The sequence below is a fragment of the Heptranchias perlo genome, chromosome 40, assembly GCF_035084215.1.
Source record: "Heptranchias perlo isolate sHepPer1 chromosome 40, sHepPer1.hap1, whole genome shotgun sequence".
Taxonomy (NCBI): domain Eukaryota; kingdom Metazoa; phylum Chordata; class Chondrichthyes; order Hexanchiformes; family Hexanchidae; genus Heptranchias; species Heptranchias perlo.
The window spans coordinates 14,402,924-14,424,422 of record NC_090364.1 but is presented as its reverse complement, the minus strand read 5'-3'; the positions used below and the strand labels follow the sequence as shown (position 1 = coordinate 14,424,422).

Genomic DNA, 21,499 nt, shown 5'->3' with positions numbered 1-21,499 from the left:
AGCAATACAGTAACAAACTGGCTAGTTACATGACCATCCGAGCCACTAATAAGCCTACATTTAAATTGGTCTAAGATTATCTGGGTAATCTCAGGACCCAGGGGAACATTGACACTAGCTCCTGGATTCTTGGTTCTCCAAACGATCAGCTGCAAACATATTTTGGAGGGAAATGAATACCCCAGTTAAGTCAGCTGGAATTAACTCAGCTTAACAGGATGGTTTGTATCTCTTATCCCCAGCAAACACACCAAAATGCTTCTTAAAGCAAATGATAGCAACAACTTGCATTTGTATAGCGCCTTTAATGCAGTTAAACGTCCCGAGGCACTTCACAGGAGCGTTTTCAGACAAAATTTGACACCACACCACATATTGGGAGATATTAAGACAGGTGACCAATAGCTTGGACAAAGAAGTAGGTTTTAAGGAGCATCTTAAAAGGAGGAGAGTGTGGTAGAGAGGTTTAGGGAGGGATTTCCAGAGCTTAGGGCCTAGTCAGCTGAAGGCACGGCCGCCAATGGAGGGACGAAGTAAATCAGAGATGGGCAAGAGCCAGAATTGGAGGAGCGCAGAGAGTTGTAGGGCTGGAGGAGGTTACAGGGATAGGAAGGGGCGAGGCCATGGAGAGATTTAAGAACAAGGATGAGAATTTTAAAATCAAAGCATTGCTGAACCGGGAGCCGATGTAAGTCAGCAAGCACAGGGCCGATGGATGAACAGGAATCTGAGAGTCAGGATGAGCTGAAGTTTACGAAGGGTTGAAAACGGAAGGCCGGCCAGGAGAGGATTGGAACAGTCAAGTCTCGAATTAACAAAAGCAGGGATGAGGGTTCCAGCAGCAGATGGGCTAAGGCAGGGCGGAGACGGGCGATATTTTAGACCTCCATAGGTCAGTGGATAAATGCATCACATGGCATCGTACTGAGCTCCACAAATCAGGAAGTCCCAAGATTCATCATTTGCCATCTCTCTCTCTTGTGGCCTTTATGTATCAGCATAGACAACAATTGTCAACAGGCATCACAAACAAATCAATTTTGCCCTCAACCAACACATGTACACATTCCAGCAGAGACTACTACTGATCAGAAACAGAATCCCCAAGCTGATTTTTCTGCTGTCTAGCCCTGGGACACAAAACCAATGGTAGCCTACCTACCATCACCCCAGCTATCTCAGCAGACACCATAGACTGAACTGCTCTGGTTTTCGTACCGCATAATCTCATTTTTCCTTATTTTTCTTAGTTTTAATCTCATTCCGACCCTTCCTTCTGTCCATCAACCTCATCCTCTGGGGCCATCACACTAGTGCCAACTCGTATAAAGGTCAATAATAATAAGTTCCATTCATAAGAGATTAAAGTCCACTGTAAGCAGCTTATACACAGTCCCAAGGCTAACCCTTTACCACTTACAAACTTACACCCTTCCAAAACAGGGCTGCCCTCACATCTGATTAGAGTGGGGCTGCCAGAGACCCGAGAGACAACGCCCACCAGTCTTCCTTTTACGAAGAAAATGTACAGACGTGTCAGGAAGGAAAAGTTACAAAAAAAAACAGATCCAGGACACTTATTAACACTGACCCAAGATATGTAAACGTGCCCAGCTGTTTGGACAGATGTCCCTGTGAAATCAACAGTTGAGAGCTCCTACTGAGTTCACATTTTTATCCATCAGCTGTTTGGGGTAGGGGCCTGAGCAGAAAACAGCTGGTCAGCAAGAGCAGATTGGAGAGGTTAGCTCCTGGGCAGGAAAAACCACTCAAGATGGGCATGTCTGGTAATCATTCTGAGAGCAAAGGGGAGAAACAAAGGAGGAAGGAATACAGAGGAAGGGTAGTAATTTGATCCAATAGACACATAACTTTTTTTAAAAATTAATACAACCCAAGTCGTAGCTTTGGGTGCAGGCACCGAGAATTTAGCAAGTTTACAAAGCCAATTCTGTGGGGTGACATTTTTTATTCTCTCGCTCTCCACAGCCAAGAGAATGAGATGATTTCAGACCTCTTATCAATGATAGGCGATTGTGCTGTGTGCAATTCACTGGGCAACTTGCCCGCTTTCCTTCCCTCTGAAGGCAATCTCTTCTCTCTGTTCAGAGCTGGTAGCAGCACTGTTCTGTGCAACTGAACCATTCAGACCAGTGAGTTCCCAAGTCCGAGAGCCAATTGATCTCAGCTGGGGCAACTACAGGGAGGCTACAATTGCCTTCAGCACACCTGGGCAAAAAAAAATTGCCCGTGTTCCTGATCCTGATCTCAATCCAGTGATTCCTGCTGGGAAATACATTTGTCTAGATTTTGGATTGGGCTTGGCTCTCCAAGGTTAAATAGCCAGCTGACACTCACTGTCCAGGTTCATATATGAAGTATGGACAAGGTACAAGGCTGTTGATTCACATGGGACAATATTCCCGGCAAGAGTCAGCAATTCCAGCATAGGAGGGGAGAAAAGAGAAAGGATACACAAACCAAAACTCGGAATACTGAATCAGATCAGTTAATCCACATCCTACCATTCAAGAATTACAGCATTGGGTGGAGGAAAAAGCCAATTTCCTTCACTTCACCAATGGTGTCCATGCCTTCAGCTGCCCAGGCACTAAGCTCTGGAAATCCCTCCGCCTCTCTACCTCTCTTTTCTCCTTTAAGACGCTCCTTAAAACCTACCTCTTTAACCAAGCCTGTCCTAATATCTCCTGATTTGGCTCGTTGTCAAATTTTGTTTGATAATGCTCCTGTGCAGTGCCCTGGGGTGTTTTACTACATTAAAGGAGCTATATAAATGCAAGTTGTTCAAAACACAAGCCTCATATTCTTCATAAAAATCTGGGGTTTACACAGAACTTTGCAGAAATTATGACACAGAAACAGGCCGTTCAGCCCAACCAGTCCGTGTTTATCCTCCACACGAGCAGTTGTCCTAATCCCAGGTGTCCCCTGCTCCATTCCCCTTTCCTTCAACAACCTATCTTACTTATTCTCTGCTTCAATCAATAACTCTGGTTGCACATCCCACACCCTGTGTGAAAAAACAAGTTTCTCCTGCTCTCTTATTGTAAATCTCTTAACATTTAATCTTATATCTCCACCTTTTTCAGAAAATAGTGTTTTTAACAGTGCTACTCATTCAGCATAAGCTCTCAAGCCAACTGCTATGGATGACAGAAGGATGGACAGTACCTGACTGGTAATGTTTCTGGACACCTAACCAACATATGATGTCAGCCGTGGCTCAGTGGGTAGCACTCTCGCCTCGGAGTCAGAAGGTTGTGGGTTCAAGCCGCATTCCTGGACTTGATCACAAAATCTAGGCTGACACTCCCAGTGTAGGAGTATGGAAGTGCTACACTGTCTTTCAGATGAGATGTTAAACAGAGACCCAGTCTGCCCTCTCTGGTAGACGCAAAAGATCCCACGGCACTATTTCAAAGAGCTGGGGAGTTCTCCCCGGTGTCCGGGCCAATATTTATCCCTCAACCAACATCACTAAAAACAGATTATCTGGTCATTATCTCATTGCTGCTTGTGGGACCTTGTTGTGCACAAATTGGCTGCCTGTTTCCTACAGTACAGCAGTGACTACATTTCAAAATTACTTCAAAGCACTTTGGGACGTCCTGAGGTTGTGAAAGACGCTATATAAATGCAAGTCGTCCTTTCTATATTAGGAGACACATTCCAAGGACATCACACTGCACAAATGGATAGAGGGTCAGGAACAGAGTGCTCCAAGTTTCAGATGCACTGGATTAGATTTCACTATCTATTTCCCAGATTGAATAGCTTCCTCTTGTTAAAATTCAGAACAGCCAGATTACACATCAAGAACTACTACAGTTGATCCTGCATTACTAAACTGATCCTCAGCATTAGGTATTGGTGGAAACACAGTTTAGCAGCAGCCAGCTCTCAGGAGACGATTATAGAAGCAGAAAAGTGTTGCTCCAATGGCTTCGAGAGGAAAAAGTCTCTGAGTTACACAGATCAACATGAACGCAAATGATCTCTAGTCTTTACTGAGATAGCTGATCTTTGCCAGGGCAACAGTAGAGGGAACTAACCACAACGCCATGGGTTAGGGAAACATAGGAACAGAAGGCGGCCATTCAGCCCCTCGAACCTGTTCCGCCATTTATTTAGATCATGGCTGATCTGTATCTTAGAGAAAAATCTGCCAGGACTTCCACTCCTGATTGCTATCCAGTGATTCTCCCACTAGACGTGCACATGTGGACACCAGGAGAGAGAGAACAGGATCAGGCTTGGCTGTGACATCCTCCACAGTAGTCAGCAACATGTCAACACTCAATAAAATAAGCATTTGGGAAATATGCCAGAATATGAACACTGCCCACGGAACTCAGCTCAATAAGGACTTAAATCACTTCAGGAGTAGAGAAAATGGGCAAGGAAAGTAAACACACAACCCCACTGACAAATCAGCAGACAACAATCCAGTATATTCTGCTCTGAACAGCAAGTACGCCATTCTGAGCAGAGGGTTCAAATCCAAGCCAACACATTTTGGGGCAACACCGTTTGTACACCATGTGTACCACAACACAAGAGAGCCAGCTGATGAAGTCAATGCCTTTGACTCAATCTCAGATTGTAAAACTCATGTTCTAAATGGCTCCACACATCAGTCCCCAACTAATAAGATTTGAATGACTTGAAATGGCACCCTTGATTTCAATGGGCAGTAGGAATTTCAATGCACTGAATTAATCTGGTAATCCATTTGAGTTTTTAAAAAACTTCCAGAACTAAATCACATACTTATCCCACTACTGAAGGCACATTACTGACACAGAACAGACACCCTTCCCCCATGCCTTTGTACGACACACCACTCCCAAGCCTACAGGCAGGCTGATGACTAAGCTCCAGGCCCCTGCGACACTGGAACTGGTCAGATGCACAACAACCCACTCCCAACTTATCCCTTCTTTCGAAATAAATGCATCTCCATTCAACACCTAATACTGACAACCCAGCTAACGTCTGTGATCTCAGACACAGGCTTACAATTTACAACAGGTTTTCACCAACACATTGCATCAGGATCTCTGCTCAAAGAACCTCGAGTTATCTCCATTATCCATAATCAGAAATTCTAGTACAGATTTTTTTTAAAAACTGATCCAAATTCATTAAAAACTTTAACAACCATATCAAATTTTTGCATTTTAGAAATGCCCAGCCAGCCCCACTCATGACAAAAGGCTCAAACAAAAATGCTTTCATCATAGATTAAAAGCAGATAATTCCCAGGAAAACAGACAAGTACCGTGCACAATTAAGGGAAACCTAATGTGCTATTAGATCAGCTAAAAGGTTAATGAAAAAGAGGATAGTGGACAATTTTGGTAGTAATAAGAAAAGCTTTTTTAAAAAAGCTAGGTTAAGAGTCAGAGGACCAAAGACTGTATTGGACCACTGAAAGACACTGAGTATGGCAGCTATATTAAATGAGTACTTTGCATCGGTCTTTACTTTTGAAGACCATACTCAACTAACTAACTAATGTTATTAAAATAGATGAGGAAATTAACAGAATAAGGAACCTTAAAATAGATTGGGATATCGGCCCAGATGACACGCAAGGATCTTTAATAGCTCGTTAGTCGCAGGCTGCTCCCTCAGACTGGAAGGATGTTAATATAGTTCCAATTTTTTTTTAAATAATGAAGGGGCATAGCCGGGTAACTATAGGCCCATTCGTTTGACTTCACTAATAGGTAAAATGCTTGAAGGCATCTCACGAGATGCTCTATAATGACCACTTGGATACAGAAGGTGTTATTAGGGGACACAACACAGTTTCCAGAGAAGGTCGTGTCTCGCAAATTTGATTGAATATTTTGAAGTTACTAAAGTGGATGAGGGCAACCCATTGGACACTGTCTACCTGAACTTTCAGAAAGCATTTGATAAGGTACCTCACAAAAAGCTACAACAACTTGTATTTACATGGTGCTTTTAATGCAGTAAAATGACCCAAGGAGCTTCACAGGAGCGTTATCAAACAAAATTTGACACAGCCGCATAGAGATATTAGGACAAGTGACCAAAAGCTTGGTCGAAGAGGTAGGTTTAAGGAGTGGCTTAAAGAGGGAGAGGTATGGGAGAGAATTCAGAAACCAGACAAGTGACAATCCGACCCATGAAACATCCAAGGCTGGCGTTAGCTTTTCACACACCTGTTAATGTATAAACTTGTATACAGAACCAGTTCCTTTGTGATGCAGATCACAATACAAATCCAGCTTATACACTGCAACACTGGCTGTTCCTGTGGCACAAATTCCTAAGATTCCTCGAGGTCACAGTCGCTTGGGGGAGGGTGCTGCATGTGAAGCAGAGGTCTGTGTGTGTACACATGTGATGATGTGGAGATGCCGGTGATGGACTGGGGTGGACAAATGTAAGGAGTCTTACATAAAACTGTTCGACTATAACCTGGTGTTGTAAGACTCCTTACATGTGGACTTTGAATTGTATCATTGGTGGTGCTCAGAACTACAAAGAAATTGCTGATTTTTGATTTGAAAGTATCATCCTGGTATATCATCCGGGGAGCAGGCAGGAAATTGGACATGAATTTAGATCAGCCATGATCTTATTAAATGGCGGAGCAGGCTCGAAAGGCCGATTGGCCTACTGCTGCTCCTATTTCTTATGTTCTCATGTTCTTATATAAAGACATTTCCATGCGCTTAGAGAAAGCTGCAACAGGGCTTGCACATATTGGTTACTAATCTCACCACATACTTTCAGATTCCTTTGGGGCTCAGTCACCAGGCATTTCAAATAAATCCTAAATGGATCCTGAATTCTGGTGACCAGGACTTATGCCCTCCACTTCCACCTCACCTTCATGCACTCTATGTAGACTTCCCTTCCCCCTTTGCTCATCCTTCCTCCTCACCCCTCTCTCCACCCTCACCTCATAAGGAGGGGGGAGATATGTGTGGAGCATAAACGCCGATATAGACCAGTTGGGCTGAATGGCCTGTTTCTGTGTTGTAGTTTCAATGTAATCTTCTCATCCTCCCCTACCTTCTCCCTCACCTTCTTCCTTCCCTCCTCCCCTCCCCCAACACCACTTTCCTTCACCCAACACCTTCTTTGCCCCTTCCCACCTTCTTCAATCACCCACCCCTACCTCTTGCTTCCCTTCACTCCTTCCCCAAACCTTCACCCCTACCTCCTGCGGGCACCTTCACCCCCACCTCCTGCGGGCACCTTCACCCCCACCTCCTGCGGGCACCTTCACCCCCACCTCCTGCGGGCACCTTCACCCCCACCTCCTGCGGGCACCTTCACCCCCACCTCCTGCGGGCACCTTCACCCCCACCTCCTGCGGGCACCTTCACCCCCACCTCCTGCGGGCACCTTCACCCCCACCTCCTGCGGGCACCTTCACCCCCACCTCCTGCGGGCACCTTCACCCCCACCTCCTGCGGGCACCTTCACCCCCACCTCCTGCGGGCACCTTCACCCCCACCTCCTGCGGGCACCTTCACCCCCACCTCCTGCGGGCACCTTCACCCCCACCTCCTGCGGGCACCTTCACCCCCACCTCCTGCGGGCACCTTCACCCCCACCTCCTGCGGGCACCTTCACCCCCACCTCCTGCGGGCACCTTCACCCCCACCTCCTGCGGGCACCTTCACCCCCACCTCCTGCGGGCACCTTCACCCCCACCTCCTGCGGGCACCTTCACCCCCACCTCCTGCGGGCACCTTCACCCCCACCCTTCCCACACCTTCATCCCTCACATACCCACCCCCTCCCCCACATACCCACCCCTCTGCCACACACCCACCCCACACCACTTCACCCCCCTCATACCCACACCACTTCACCCCTCACCCCCACACCACTTCACCCCTCACCCCCACACCACTTCACCCCTCACCCCCACACCACTTCACCCCTCACCCCCACACCACTTCACCCCTCACCCCCACACCACTTCACCCCTCACCCCCACACCACTTCACCCCTCACCCCCACACCACTTCACCCCTCACCCCCACACCACTTCACCCCTCACCCCCACACCACTTCACCCCTCACATACCCACCCCTCCCCCCCACCACTTCACCCCTCACATACCCACCCCTCCCCCCCCACCACTTCACCCCTCACATACCCACCCCTCCCCCCACACCACTTCACCCCTCACATACCCACCCCTCCCCCCCCACCACTTCACCCCTCACACACCTTCAGCCTTCACCCCCTCCTCCCCCTCACACACCTTCACCCCCTCACTCCACCCTTCTCCTTTACCTTTCCAGCCATTCTCTGAAGAAGCGCAGTTCAGGCAAGTGGAGCACGGCCGGGTTCCCTTTGCAAAGCTGCACGAACGCGGTGAGATCCCGGACTTTCTGCGGGTCCATGATGACGGGCCGATTGTTCGCTCCTACTCCCTCCCCTCCCCCGCCACACATGCGCGCGCCAATTCCCCCGCCGCTCGCGAGCCCCGCGCACACTCGCACCGAACCTTCTGGAACTTACTGCCCCAACTACTGCCTGTTTCAAAATCAAGGCGCGATCCCGTTCAAAACGAGCAAAACCGCCTCCGGGTATCAAACCCTTATTTTTTTTTAAAAACCCGAATAAAACGCGATTTAAAATATCGCCTGCGCTCCGTGCCCCCCGAGGAGTTTTTAATCCTCTCTTGTTGACTGGCAACGCCGCGGGCTCATGCCGGGCAGCTGACCCGGCGTGACCTTCCGGGCAGCCACTGGAGCTTGAGGATGGCGTAATTCCCGACCAATGAGAAGGCGGGTGGCGCCCCATGACGTCACGCCTAACGCGACGTGGCTCAGAAAGACCGGAGAAAGTCTTCTATTTAAACTGATGTGCGACAGGGAAGGGAAGCACAGGCGCGAAGGCCTCTCAGACCTATAGTGTTATCTTAGGCGTTGCTATTTATAATGCTGATTACGGCCCTATGTTTGTAAATAAAGCTCTAGACTAATAGTTAATAATGTTTACCAAAACAGTAAGAAACATCAGCTCAGCTTTAAAGAATCTCAGGATTCAAGGTTAGAGACTCCATTAAAATGCCACTGTAGGGAGGGGAGGCTAAACATATTTGAGAGCTGGTTTACACCACATGCTGATCACTTTACAATGTAATGTAGGAGGCTCAGTGTTAAGCTTCTTAGTTTCACAGTTGCTAAATTAAGAGAAAAGGTCTTGGAACTGAAAGGGGGATATGAAAGCGATTGCGCTAGAGAGGGTACAGAGGAGGTTTACGAGGATGTCGCCAGGACTGGAGAATTTTAGCTATGAGGAAAGATTGGATAGGTTGGGGTTGTTCTCTTTGGAACAGAGGTGGCTGAGGGGAGATTTAATTGAGGTATACAAAATTATGAGGGGCCTAGATAGAGTGGACAGGGAGGACCTATTTCCCTTAGCAGAGAGGTCAATAACCAGGAGGCATAGATTTAAAGTAATTGGTAGAAGGATTAGAGGGGAGCTGAGATTTTTTTTCAGCCAGAGGATGGTGGGGGTCTGGAACTCACTGCCTCAAAGGGTGGTAGAGGCAGAAAGCCTCATCGCATTTAAAAAGTACTTGGATGTGCACCTGAAGTGCCGTAACCTACAAGGCTACGGACCAAGAGCTGGAAAGTGGGATTAGGCTGGGTGGCTCTTTTTCAGCTGGCACATACACGATGGGCTGAAGGGCCTCCATCTGTGCCATAAATTTCTATGATTCTATGAAAGCTTGTGTCATGTGTCTTGTAAATGAGGCTGGGGAGGAGAGAACAAGGTGCATGGGAGATTTTTTTAAGAAATAAAATTGCCATTGATGTTACTGTCTCTAAACTTCCTTCACCATGCAATACCTGCAACTGAAGATCATTTGATTTTAGGTTTCCACTAGGAGGTGTGTGGATGTGGCCTGAAGAATTTACGTCTGGCTTTTCCCACTTGCTTTGCCATTGTATCATCATTATGGGGCTCACTATTATTCCCCTCCAACTGCATGATTTTTCTTTACAGTAGTTTTACAAAAAATATAGCTCAGATTGACAAATGTGTGATTGGATAGCCTAGCTGTTGGGAGTCCTTGTTCTAAAATGGCAGCCCTGAGTATGTTGCAGAAACCAGATTATAGTGCACAAAGGTTGCTGTGGCTGCATCTCAACATTCTATACAATCAAATAGCATCAAGTTTCACACACTGCTTCATCCCCTTCTGGATCTTTAGTGTTATCAACTGGAATACTGCCCCTTGTATGGAAAGTTTCTTTTAAATTCATTCTCGGGATGTTGGCAAGGCTGGCATTTATTGCCCATCCCTAGTTGCACTTGAGAAGATGGTGATGGGCATTCGTCTTGAACTGCTGCAGTCCGTGTGGTGAAGGTGTTCCACAATGCTGTTAGGTAGAAAATTCCAGGATTTTGACCCAGCGATAATGAAGGAATGGTGATATATGTTCTAGTCGCGATGGTGTGTGACTTGGAGGTGATGGAAGTGCAGACTTAACCATCATTTGCTGAATCAGGATCTTGTACACAGGGGCGGACCGACCGAGTGCCTCTGTGAACGGATCCATAGTGCTGTATTATCGGCACCCTCCTTTTCCCGTGAGAATCCCGTGCCCTTTCTGCTTCTGCTTGTATCAGATTTTCATTGATCGCTAATGTGCCTGTCCCCTAAACCCTGTAACCAGGATCGATTTTGTGAGTCAGTCACATTTGTGTGTGTTATTGTTGAATTTCGTTGCACCATCTATCATGGACAAAATGCCAAAAAAAAGTTTTTTTAGGGCTAGTGTAAGCTTTAGAGATGAAGTTGTTCAGACAGAGTGTGGATGTAAGATCACTGAACGTTTAGTCATTTTAATTCTGAATTATGGCTCCTTTGGAGTAGACTGCTTTAACGGTCCTCTGTACTTTCCATTCTTTAGGATGTGATATCTGCCTCCACAAGAGATTTTCCATAATGCCTTCTGGACAGAAAAACCTCCCCACTCGCTACCTCGGGCAGCCTAGCCCCTTCACACACCCCCATCTCCTTAAAACAGGTACGGGTTAGCGGAAGAATGAGTGGTTTGATGGTTATGTACGCCAGAGGTGTCCAACATGCAGCCTCCAAACCCATGCAATCCAGCCCACGAAATCTGAGCGATTCAGCTCCCTTTGTGCTTATATTTCTTCCTTACTGGTTTCAGTGTTGCGGGCCTGGAGATTTGGAAAGAGCCTGTCTTAGCACTGTTGCTTTATTGGTGAATAATTAGGACAGTAAGATCTGTTGGCATCAACAACTTGAAATCGTAGATTCATAGAATCGTACAGCACAGAAGGAGGCCATTCGGCCCATCATGCCTGTGCCTGCTCATTGAAAGAGCTATCCAATTAGCCCCACTCCCCTGCTCTTTCCCTATAGCCCTATAAATTTTTCCCCTTCAAGTATTTATCCAATTCCCTTTTGAAAGTTACTATTGAATCTGCTTCTACCACCTTTTCAGGCAGCGCATTCCAGATCTTAACAACTTGCTGCGTTAAAAAATATTCTCCTCATCTCCCCTCTGGTTCTTTTTCCTATTTACCGTAAATATATGCAAATTAATGACAACATGGATGTAAGCCATTGCCGCGTTTTCTGCTTCTGTTTTGCTGGCCCCTGATTTTCCACCCAGTAGAGTGAATGGGTAGAAATTTGTGGGCTACAAACTTATGGGCGACTGAATATGGAAGCTGAAGATCCACCAGGTGTCCCCCGAGGCTCCAAGGTATTCACCCATGTCATCTACAAACACAAAAGCTTGGACTTCCCTGTGGATTAGGTTCATCCGCTGCACACTACAGTGAAGAAAAATCGAGGGGCACCTCCGAGCTGTTTGTGTTGACAGCCTCCGTGCAGTGCTGTGGAGGATGGGTGGATTGGGAAACCATGAACATCCCCACACTGAGGGGAAACAGGAGGGGCAAAATATGTTTTTTAATGAGTTTCACCCACAAGAGAAAGGATATAGAGGCACTGGAGAAGGTGCAAAAAAGATTTACAAGGTTGATGCAAGAACTGAGAGGTTATAACTATTAGGAAAGACTGAACAGACTGGGGCTCTTTTCTCTAGAAAAGAGAAGGATGAGGAGTGACCTGATAGAGGCCTTTAAAATTATGATGGGGTTTGATAGGGTAGACGTAAAAAAGATGTTTCCCCTTGTGGGGGAGACCAAAACTAGGGGCCATAAATATAAGATAGTCACTAATAAATCCCATAGGGAATTCAGGAGAAACTTCTTTACTCAGAATGTGGTGAGACTGTAGAACTCGCTACCACAGGAGTAGATTTGGCCCAACAGGCCCATGCCGGTGTTCATGCTCCTCATGAGCCTCCTCCCACCCTTCTCCATCTCACCCTATCAGCATATCCTTCTATTCCTTTCTCCCTCGTGTGCTTATCTAGCTTCCCCTTAAATGCATCAATGCTATTCGCCTCAACCACTCCATGTTTATATAGGTTATGTATTAATCGGAACAAGTGCTCGATAAAAAGGAGAAAAACAATTCTAGACAGATGAAATAATGCTGGAAATCCAGCGTAAGGTTGGCCAGCATCTGAAGAAGAGTGGCCAAACTTTTCTCTCTCTCGCAGATGCTGACGGACCTGCTGTGCATTTCCAGCCTTTTCTGTTTTCAATGACAAGCGCAGCAAGAAGCTGTGGTATATCAAAGAATGTTACTGTATTTCCGCTTCATTTACAGGCGAGGTCACCCCTGGGTTGACACAGATGGAATATTCCCTGCGTCGACACAAACTGATGAGCCTCATCCACAAAGAAGCTGAGACCCTGGGGCCTTCTGACCACGCAGTCATTCTGCTGTCCCACCCCACTTATTACATGACGAACGACATCCCATTTCCTTTCCACCAGAACACAAACTTCCTCTACCTCTGCGGGTTTCAAGAGCCGGACAGTATTCTACTGCTCCACAGTATTCCCGGCATGAGCCTGCCTTCTCACAAGGCCATCCTATTTGTGCCAAGGAGGAACCAGAACCGAGAGCTATGGGATGGCCCACGGTCTGGTGTAGATGGTGCAGTGTCCCTCACAGGGGTGGATGAGGCATACAGTACCGAGGAATTCAGACAATATGTACAGAAATTTAAAGGTTAGTAACATCTAGTTCTCATGGATGTGGGCAACAGCGCAAAACCATCAGGAGCCAGAATGGCGATCTCATTCAGCAAGACCACAAGAATCGTCAAACCAGGGGCGCTGTTTGGAGGCTGGAAGTTATGATGCGCTGCGGGGGCAAGATAGAGGGAGCTCTGCACCCGCCTTGTGCTACTCCTGATCCCGGGAGTGCTCCGTGCCAATGCAAGGTGCCTCGAACAAACCATTCCTTTCCACAGCAGTAAACATCCCTTACGTTGATGATCTCACAAAAGAAAAGTGCTTTTTTTTTATACAGTAGTGTTAGTCTCCCTGATATTGATATTAAATCTGATTTAGACAAATTAGAAAATCTAATCAAAAATGTTTGCTGGAAGCTTATTCCGTTGATTCATTTAGGGGCGATCAGTTTCTATCGTTGGTTCCAATGTCAAGAAGCTACTTTTTGACACATTTTCCCACCAGATTTGGAATTTGTTGACACAGTTCCTGATCTTGGCATTAAGTTACTTTCTGTAACCATTCCTAAAATATCAGTGTAATCAACGGCAAATTCGCTGCTGTTTATCAATCACGCATAACTAAGATCAGTCTGTGTTGAGCTAGAATCATAGAATGGTTACAGCACAGAAGGGGGCCATTCGGCCCATCGAGCCTGTGCCAGCTCTTTGTAAGAGCAGTCCAGTTAGTCCCATTCCCCCGCTCTTTCCCCATAACCCTGAAAATTTTTTCGGTTTGAGTATTTATCCAATTCTCTTTTGAAAGTTGCTATTGAATCTGCTTCCACCGCCCTTTCAAGCAGCGCATTCCAGATCATAACTACTTGCTGTGTAAAGAAGTTTTTCCTCATGTCACCTTTGGTTCTTTTGCCAATCACCTTAAATCTGTGTCCTCTGGTTCTCGACCCTTCTGCCAATGGGAACAGTTTCTCATTATCTAAACCCTTCATGATTTTGAACTCCTCTATCAAATCTCCTCTCAACCTTCTCTGCTTTAAGGAGAACAACCCCAGCTTCTCCAGTCTATCCACATAGTCCCTCACCCATGGAACCATTATAGTAAATCTTTTCTGCACCCTCCATAAGGCCTTCACATCCTTCCTAAAGTGTAGTGCCCAGAACCTGTGTTTTATAAAGGTTCAACATAACTTCCTTGCTTTTGCACTCTATATCTCTATTTATAAAGCCCAGGATACCGTATGCTTTTTTAACCACTTTCTCAGCTTGTCCTGCCACCTTCAAAGCGATAGGGTTGATTTTGTGCCTACTAGGACTTGGCTTGAGATTAAATTAAATACTGTGTTCTCATACTCTCCCTAATGCATTTGTTGGTAAACACAATGCCTGGTGGTGTGAGCCACACAGACCAGGAAAGACCCAGATTCAATCTTTGCCAAGCCCCTTACACAAGGGCCTGGATTAAACAGTTGGTGATGAGTAAGCTTGAACACCCAAAGCACCACAACACTGGAAGCCAGACGTTTGTCATATAGCTGACGAGGCCATTCTGAGCTTTAGAACAACTACTGCTGGAAGGTGTGACCTGGAATTTGGGTACGCGAATATGTGTTAAAAAAAGGATGTCAAGGCCTTGGAGAGGGTGCAGAGGAAATTTACCAGAATGGTACCAGGGATGAGGGGTTTCAGTTATGTGGAGAGACTGGAGAAGCTGGGGTTGTTCTCCTTAGAGCAGAGAAGGTTAAGGGGAGATTTAATAGAGGTATTCAAAATTATGATGGGTTTTGATAGAGTAGATAGGGAGAAACTGTTTCCACTGGCAGGAGGGTCAGTAACCAGAGGACACAAATTTAACATAATTGGCAAAAAGTCAGGGGGGAGATGAGGGGAATTTTTTTTACGCAGCGAGTTGTTATGATCTGGAAAGCACTGCCTGAAAGGGCGGTGGAAGCAGATTCAATAGTAACTTTCAAAAGGGAATTGGATTAATACTTAAAAAGAAAAAATTTGCAGGGCTATGGGGAAAGAGCAGGGGAGTGGGACCAGATGTGGTTTCAGAGAGCCGGCACAGGCACGATGGGTCAAATGGCCTCCTTCTGTGCTGTATGATTCTATGTATGTATATCCAGGGTTCATTTGGGTTTCAGAGAGCCATACAGTTGCTGCTGAAGCTCTGCCCCTACAAATGGTGGAAACACCGTTCGATGAGCTATGTGTACGTGTCTATTCTGTGCTCACATTCCTTGCTTAAGTTGTGTTCCTCACCATGCCGGTCAGGATGAGCTCCTAGTATCTGGTGGCCACCTAACAGAGGCTCAAACTTGTCAGTTGTTTAATGACCAACTAGTGACTATCCTCCTGGAGGGTTCCTCCTTCCTCAGGTAAATGTGTCCTCCGAAAGCTTGTGGATTTTAAAATAAAATTGTTGGACTATAACTTGGTGTTGTAAAATTGTTTACAATTGTCAACCCCAGTCCATCACCGGCATCTCCACCTCCTGGAGGGAGGGTGGGGGGAGGGGAATCCCTGTCTCTTTGGGGCTATGTTGACTCCAAAACAACAAAAACTTGCATTTATATAGCACCTTTAACGTAGTAACATCCCAAGGAGCATAATTAGATAAAATTTGACACTGAGCCACATAAGGATATATTAGGGCAGGTGATCAAAAGCTTGGTCAAAGAGGTAGGTTTTAAGGAGCGTCTTAAAGGAGCAGAGAGAGGTAGAGACAAGCATGGAGACTGTGTGGCAAACTTTGTAATCCGATACCCGAGGTACGCAGGTCTGCAGTGCTCCAGGGCACTGTAGATAATTAAACAGCCAGCTTCAAGAAAGCTTGAATGTCACGATGGAGGCATTTCTGCCAGCGTTAACTTTATCAGTCAATTATTTTTCCACTTTTTCAAACTGATTTTTCTTCTGCTCCCTCCCCCGAGAGGGCAGACAGACAACCTGCTTCCTGTTCAGCAGGTTGATGAAAGGGTTAACTCTCCTGCAGCAAAGGAGGCAAGCAGCCAGTGACTGCTTGATGCAATGTCAATGTGGTGGGGTCAAGATAGGAATCTTGTGGGTATGAACCCCACACTCTGCTGACTGTAGGACAGTGAAACGGGAGCACTGCATTCTACTTTAGACTGCATTATAGCTCACTTCTTGTTTCATTTTGATGTGACTAAAACCTACCTCTTCGACCAAGCTGTCCGAATATCTCTTTATGTGCCTCGGTGTCAAAAGTTTGAAAATCGCTCCTGTGAAGCGCCTTGGGACATTTTTACTACGTTAAAGGCACTATAATAAATGCAAGTTGTTGTTGTACTGTACCGACTGAAGAATTTCCCCCTCCTCCCCTTTCCATTTCTCATCTAGATGAAGGGTACAAGGTGTGGTACGACAGCGAGCCAGCTGTTCACCCAAGGTTACACTCGGACTACATGCAGCCCCTTGTAGATATCAAGACCCAGAGCAGCAGCACGGTCCAGCCCGTTCGGACTCTTGTCCAGTACCTACGACTCATCAAGTCAGACATGGAGATCGGACTCATGAAGATGGCTGCAAAGATCACCTCAGAGGTAGGTTAATACTGAGGAACAGGGATTATTACAGCGGTGGTATTTTCGTTGAAGCGACGGGTGTCTCCCATTTTATTTTTCCAGTTTTTCTACCTTTCCCTTCTGAAGGCACAGTCCTCCAGTCCCACAGGTCCTGGCAGCAGCCTCCATTACCTCACCGAAGAGGCTATTCTTCCTATATGAGGCTACACAGAGAGTGTGGGCAGCAAACCCCAATCCTGCCATCGCCTAACACCCACATAAGACCCCTTTCCAGCAGGAGTAAGTGGTTAGAAACCTGAAGCAGGAACCCTAGGTGACTTTCCCTTCCCTAATCCAGGGGCACTGAGGCCAATTGTAATGGCCCACCACAACTAACGCACCAGAGTCTGGTAATTGAAACTTGGATCTTCCTGGTCTTTGCGGCTCAGTTTCACACTGGGCATTGTATTTACTGAATTAATCACGGGGCTGCTTTGTGAACATCATTAGCAATCCTGCTGATTCCTACAAAGGATAATCCTTTTGCTCAGGCAACAGCCCTACTGTAAAGCCCAGTGTGTGGGCTACACCATTGTAAAAAGATCACTCGCATAACAATGTAAGCTTGTTAAGGTACAGCAATTGCCAGCGTGCTTGGTGCACTGCAGACTGGGAGAATCATAGAATCATTCGGCACAGAAGGAGGCCATTCAGCCCATCGTGTCTGTGCCAGCCGAAAAAGAGCTATCCCACTTTCCAGCTCTTGATCCGTAGCCTTGTAGGTTACGGCACTTCAAGGGCATATACAGGTACTTTTTAAATGTGATGAGGGTTTCTGCCTCTCCCGCCCTTTCAGGCAGTGAGTTCCAGACCCCCACCACTCTCTGAGTGAAAAAATTTCTGCTCAACTCTCCTCTAATCCTTCTACCAATTATTTTAAATCTATGCCCCTTGGTTATTTACCTCTCTGCTAAGGGAAACAGGTCCTTCCTATTCCCCCCAATCTAGGCCCCTCATAATTTTATACACCTCAATTAAATCTCCCCTCAGCCTCCTCTGTTCCACAGAAAACAACCCCAGCCTATCCAAGTTTGTTTAGTGTCTCAGTTGACCAATATACCCAGACTACCCCAAGCCACCAAAGAATAGTGAGTTCGACATATCTCTCCAGGCAAAGTTCTAAACGTAGGCGAGGCAGCTCTGTGACAAGAGACTCAACGGGGTAGAAATCATGGCCCGAACTGGGCGCAGGGAACAATCCCTGCACCGGAACAGTAGGCGCGAGGCCTGACTGAAACTGGGCCTCAGACCTCATTTACATTAGACCAGCGAGCTGCTGATGCCTGCTCTGCATCCCCAGGCAGCTCGCTGACAAAGCGGACATCAATTTCGGGCCGCTGCGGCAGCAGTTTTCAGGACTGCGGTGGGACTGGAAGGAACATCTGTTACCCCCGGCTGCACATTAACGTAAGAATATTTTTACAAAGTTGCATTTTTGGTGGCGGCCTCCAGTTGCCCCTTTAAGGACTGCCGGTTAGGCCGCATGTAGACCTGGTTTTCCTGAACACAGCAGGCCCGGCTCCCAGCTGCATTCAGGGCAGCCCAATTTCGGGAAGGGGGCCTAAAGCAGGCGTTAGGCCCGCCATTAACATGTGCAAGGGGCCTAATGCCTGTTTTTGCCCGGGACTCCCGAAAAATGCGCCCCATGTATTTAGCAGTGGAACCAACGCCTGTGCAAATTGGGCGTAGGCCATCCCACTGCTACACTGGTCTCCTTTGCGCCCTTTTTACGCCCAAAAAGCGGGCGCAACGCGCACCAATTCCTAGCCCGATGAGTCTCAAAGCTGTGTGTGCTCTCTGTGGTAAACACCACGGCACGCCATGGCCCTGAGGGTAAGTTGCTCCGTTACTGCTGCTCTTTGCAGTCTCTGTAGTTTGGTGAGTTTCCAGAGTACTAAAGAGCTGATTCAAGGCTGGCTATTTATTTTCAGGCGTTCATCAGCACAATGTTTTCATCCAAGGCTCCAGTTGACGAGTCCTATCTTTATGCAAAGGTAAGCGGCAAAGTTTCTCTTTGCGGATGCTTTTATGAGCTGTAGCAGCTAGGTGTACACAGAGCAAGTATACCAATGAGTAGGGGTGGCTTATCACATGTATAGAATTATACAGCACAGGAGGAGGCCATTCAGCCCATCGTGCCTGTGCCGGCTCTTTGAAAGAGCTACCAATTAGTCCCACTCCCTTGCTGTTTCCCCATAGCCCTGCAAATTTTTCCTGTTCAAGTATTTATCCATTTCCTTTTGAAAGTTATTATTGAATCTGCTCCCAACACCCTTAAATGAATTAAATTAATTCACATTAATTATCAATTGATTGAGGATTAAGTGATAATCAATGGTTACACATTGAGGAATTTCTGGTGACAGCCTTAAGATTGAATTTTTGACTCCTGACATTTTTTAGTTTGTTTTTAATCATACCCATGGGTCTGCAATATTCTGACTCAAGCAAGAGTACCTCTATCACAAGCACTGGTCACACACCCCTGACCTCTGGTTTCATCATGGAATCAACCTGCCAGCCTTTTAATCCAGTGACATTGTATAATCATTATCACTGAAGCCTTGCTGACCCCCAGCAGATAAGGCACCAATACAGGAGCCCTCGTATAACTTTTATTTCCTCTCTCTCTATTAAGATATTTTAAGTAAAGGATCCAGGTCAGTAATGCAGGACACCATCGAGAGTAGAAGAGAAGGTGAAGATCGGGAAGTAGTGAATAGTTGACACCAAGCTTAGGTTATAAAAGTCTGTAAGTTGTAAGAGGAAAGGAAGTCTGAGAGAGGGAAGGAATTCTGCAACTTTGATGTCCTGGGAAACAATGAGTTAGAAGAGGACAGAAAATGCTAGAAAACCACTCAGCAGGTCAGGCAGCATCTGTGGAGAGAGCAACGGAATTAATGTTTCAGGTGGATGATCTTTTGTCCGAACTGGAAGATGTTTAGAGATGAACAGTTTTTAAGCAAGTGCAGAACCTGGATAAGAATGTGCAAAGTGTCTTGATTTCAACACAATGAGGCACAGCTAAACAAGGGGCAGAAACTGAACCGGCAAACAGACAAAAATAGAATAGGGGAAAATGAAGTTTAATGAAAGGATACAAAAGCTGACACTCAGTGACGTAGAGAGTCAGGGTAGTGGATCACAATCTGAACCCCATAGATACGTTACTGCCTTGAAATATGGTCCTCTGTTGCATTTTGTGTGTACTTGTATATGTATTGTGGAGTGTTTGAATCGCTCACCAGAATGATACCGGGGCTAAAAGGGTTAAATTATGAGGCCAGGTTGCATAGACTAGGCTTGTATTCCCTTGAATGTAGAAGATTAAGGGGCAATCTAATTGAGATGTTTAAGATGATTAAAGGAATTGATTGGGAGAATTTTTTTGAGCTGGTGGAGGAGTCCAGAACAAGGGGGCATAAAGGAGGTTAGGCCATTCAGGAGAGGTCAGGAAACACTTCTTCACACAAAGAGTGGTAGAAGTTTGGAATTCTGTCCCACAAAAAGCAGTAGATACTAGCTCAATTGAAAATTTCAAAACTGAGAGCGATAGATTTTTGTCAGGCAAGGGTATTAAGGGATATGGAACCAAGGTGGGTAGAAGGAGTTAATATATAGATCAGCCATGATCTAATTGAATAGCGGAACAGGCTCGAGGGGCTGAATGGCCTACTCTTGTTCCTATGTAGGTTTTACACTAAAAGAGAGGGCGGACTCGATCACATGGCTCTTAATAAGGTGTTACAGAGTCTTGTTTCAAGGTAATAAATTGCATGCTGTCTGTGTACCATATTTAATGGTACATTGTTAAAACCCTGAAAGATTTTTGGTTTTAGTTTCTGTATACGGTAGATTAAATGCGTTGGAGAGTGGCCTTTCATAACCTGCGATTCCGCAATATTTTTAAATTGCAGTTTGACTTTGAGTGTCGTGCTCATGGAGCAGACCTTCTGGCCTACCCTCCGGTAGTGGCTGGCGGCAATCGCTCCAATACCCTGCACTATGTGAAAAATAACCAGATGATCAAGGTAAGGATGTAGTCGTCCCTTATTACATACAGATACATGCTGATGAAGGTGAGTGTTTCTGTGCACAATTGAGCACCGGGCTGGCTGCCAGCCCCGAAGATGGCTCCTGGGCTGGCGACTCCCTTGGGTGCTCCTTTGCTCTGCAACTCTATCCTTGGGCCTAACTTAAGTTTCCGTGTCAATTCGCGTGCACCTTTTAGCTACCGCTCCGGACCTGAACCCATTGCTTCTATTTGCCTTTTTTTCTTTACCCTCCTTACAACCTACCTCTTTGACCAAGCTTCTGATCACCTGTCCTAATATTTCCTCATGTGGCTCAGTGTCACATTTTGTCTGATAATCGCTCCTGTGCAGCATCTTGGGACGTTTTACTACATTAAAGGCGCTGTATAAATGCAAGTCGTTGTGAGCACCTGGCCCCAGTTGTGGGGAATCGCTGATTGGCATTCATGTGATTGACATGAGCAATAAGGCAGAGATAGAGTTACTCTGGGATGCTCCCGACTCACCTCCTAGAGGCCAGATCTTACAATTCTGAGACTTGGAGGTGAAAGATCTGGTTACAAGCAGGTGTGCCGGAATGTCCCACAGTAAGTGTACCTCTGCCTTCCTGTTTGCTTGTGAATCCAACCCAGAAAGAAGGGATTAAAGCCATCTACCTGGCTCCCCTGAGAGCTCAGCCGGTTAAGTCCACAAGTAGATGAGCCGCACAGACCAGGAAGGTCATAAATTTGTGCTGAGTTAGCTGATCTCAGT

The 21,499-nt window shown here is 46.3% G+C and overlaps 2 protein-coding genes across 3 annotated transcripts in view; one reads left to right on the top strand and one right to left on the bottom strand.

Annotated features, from left to right (window-relative positions):
• st13 (ST13 Hsp70 interacting protein) overlaps positions 1–8,484 on the bottom strand; it is a 30,762-nt gene extending 22,278 nt beyond the window's left edge. The window contains exon 1 of the mRNA XM_067974666.1: positions 8,315–8,484. Coding sequence (XP_067830767.1) covers positions 8,315–8,475 — 161 coding nt within the window. The 5' untranslated portion in view covers positions 8,476–8,484. The remainder of the gene's footprint in view (positions 1–8,314) is intronic.
• A 418-nt stretch (positions 8,485–8,902) lies between these two features.
• Positions 8,903–21,499, top strand: part of xpnpep3 (X-prolyl aminopeptidase 3, mitochondrial) — a 33,158-nt gene continuing 20,561 nt past the window's right edge. For both annotated transcript variants that reach the window (XM_067974664.1, XM_067974665.1), the window contains exons 1-6: positions 8,903–9,075; positions 10,951–11,067; positions 12,753–13,160; positions 16,489–16,691; positions 18,644–18,706; positions 20,630–20,743. In XM_067974664.1, coding sequence (XP_067830765.1) covers positions 9,018–9,075; positions 10,951–11,067; positions 12,753–13,160; positions 16,489–16,691; positions 18,644–18,706; positions 20,630–20,743 — 963 coding nt within the window. In that variant the 5' untranslated portion in view covers positions 8,903–9,017. The remainder of the gene's footprint in view (positions 9,076–10,950; positions 11,068–12,752; positions 13,161–16,488; positions 16,692–18,643; positions 18,707–20,629; positions 20,744–21,499) is intronic.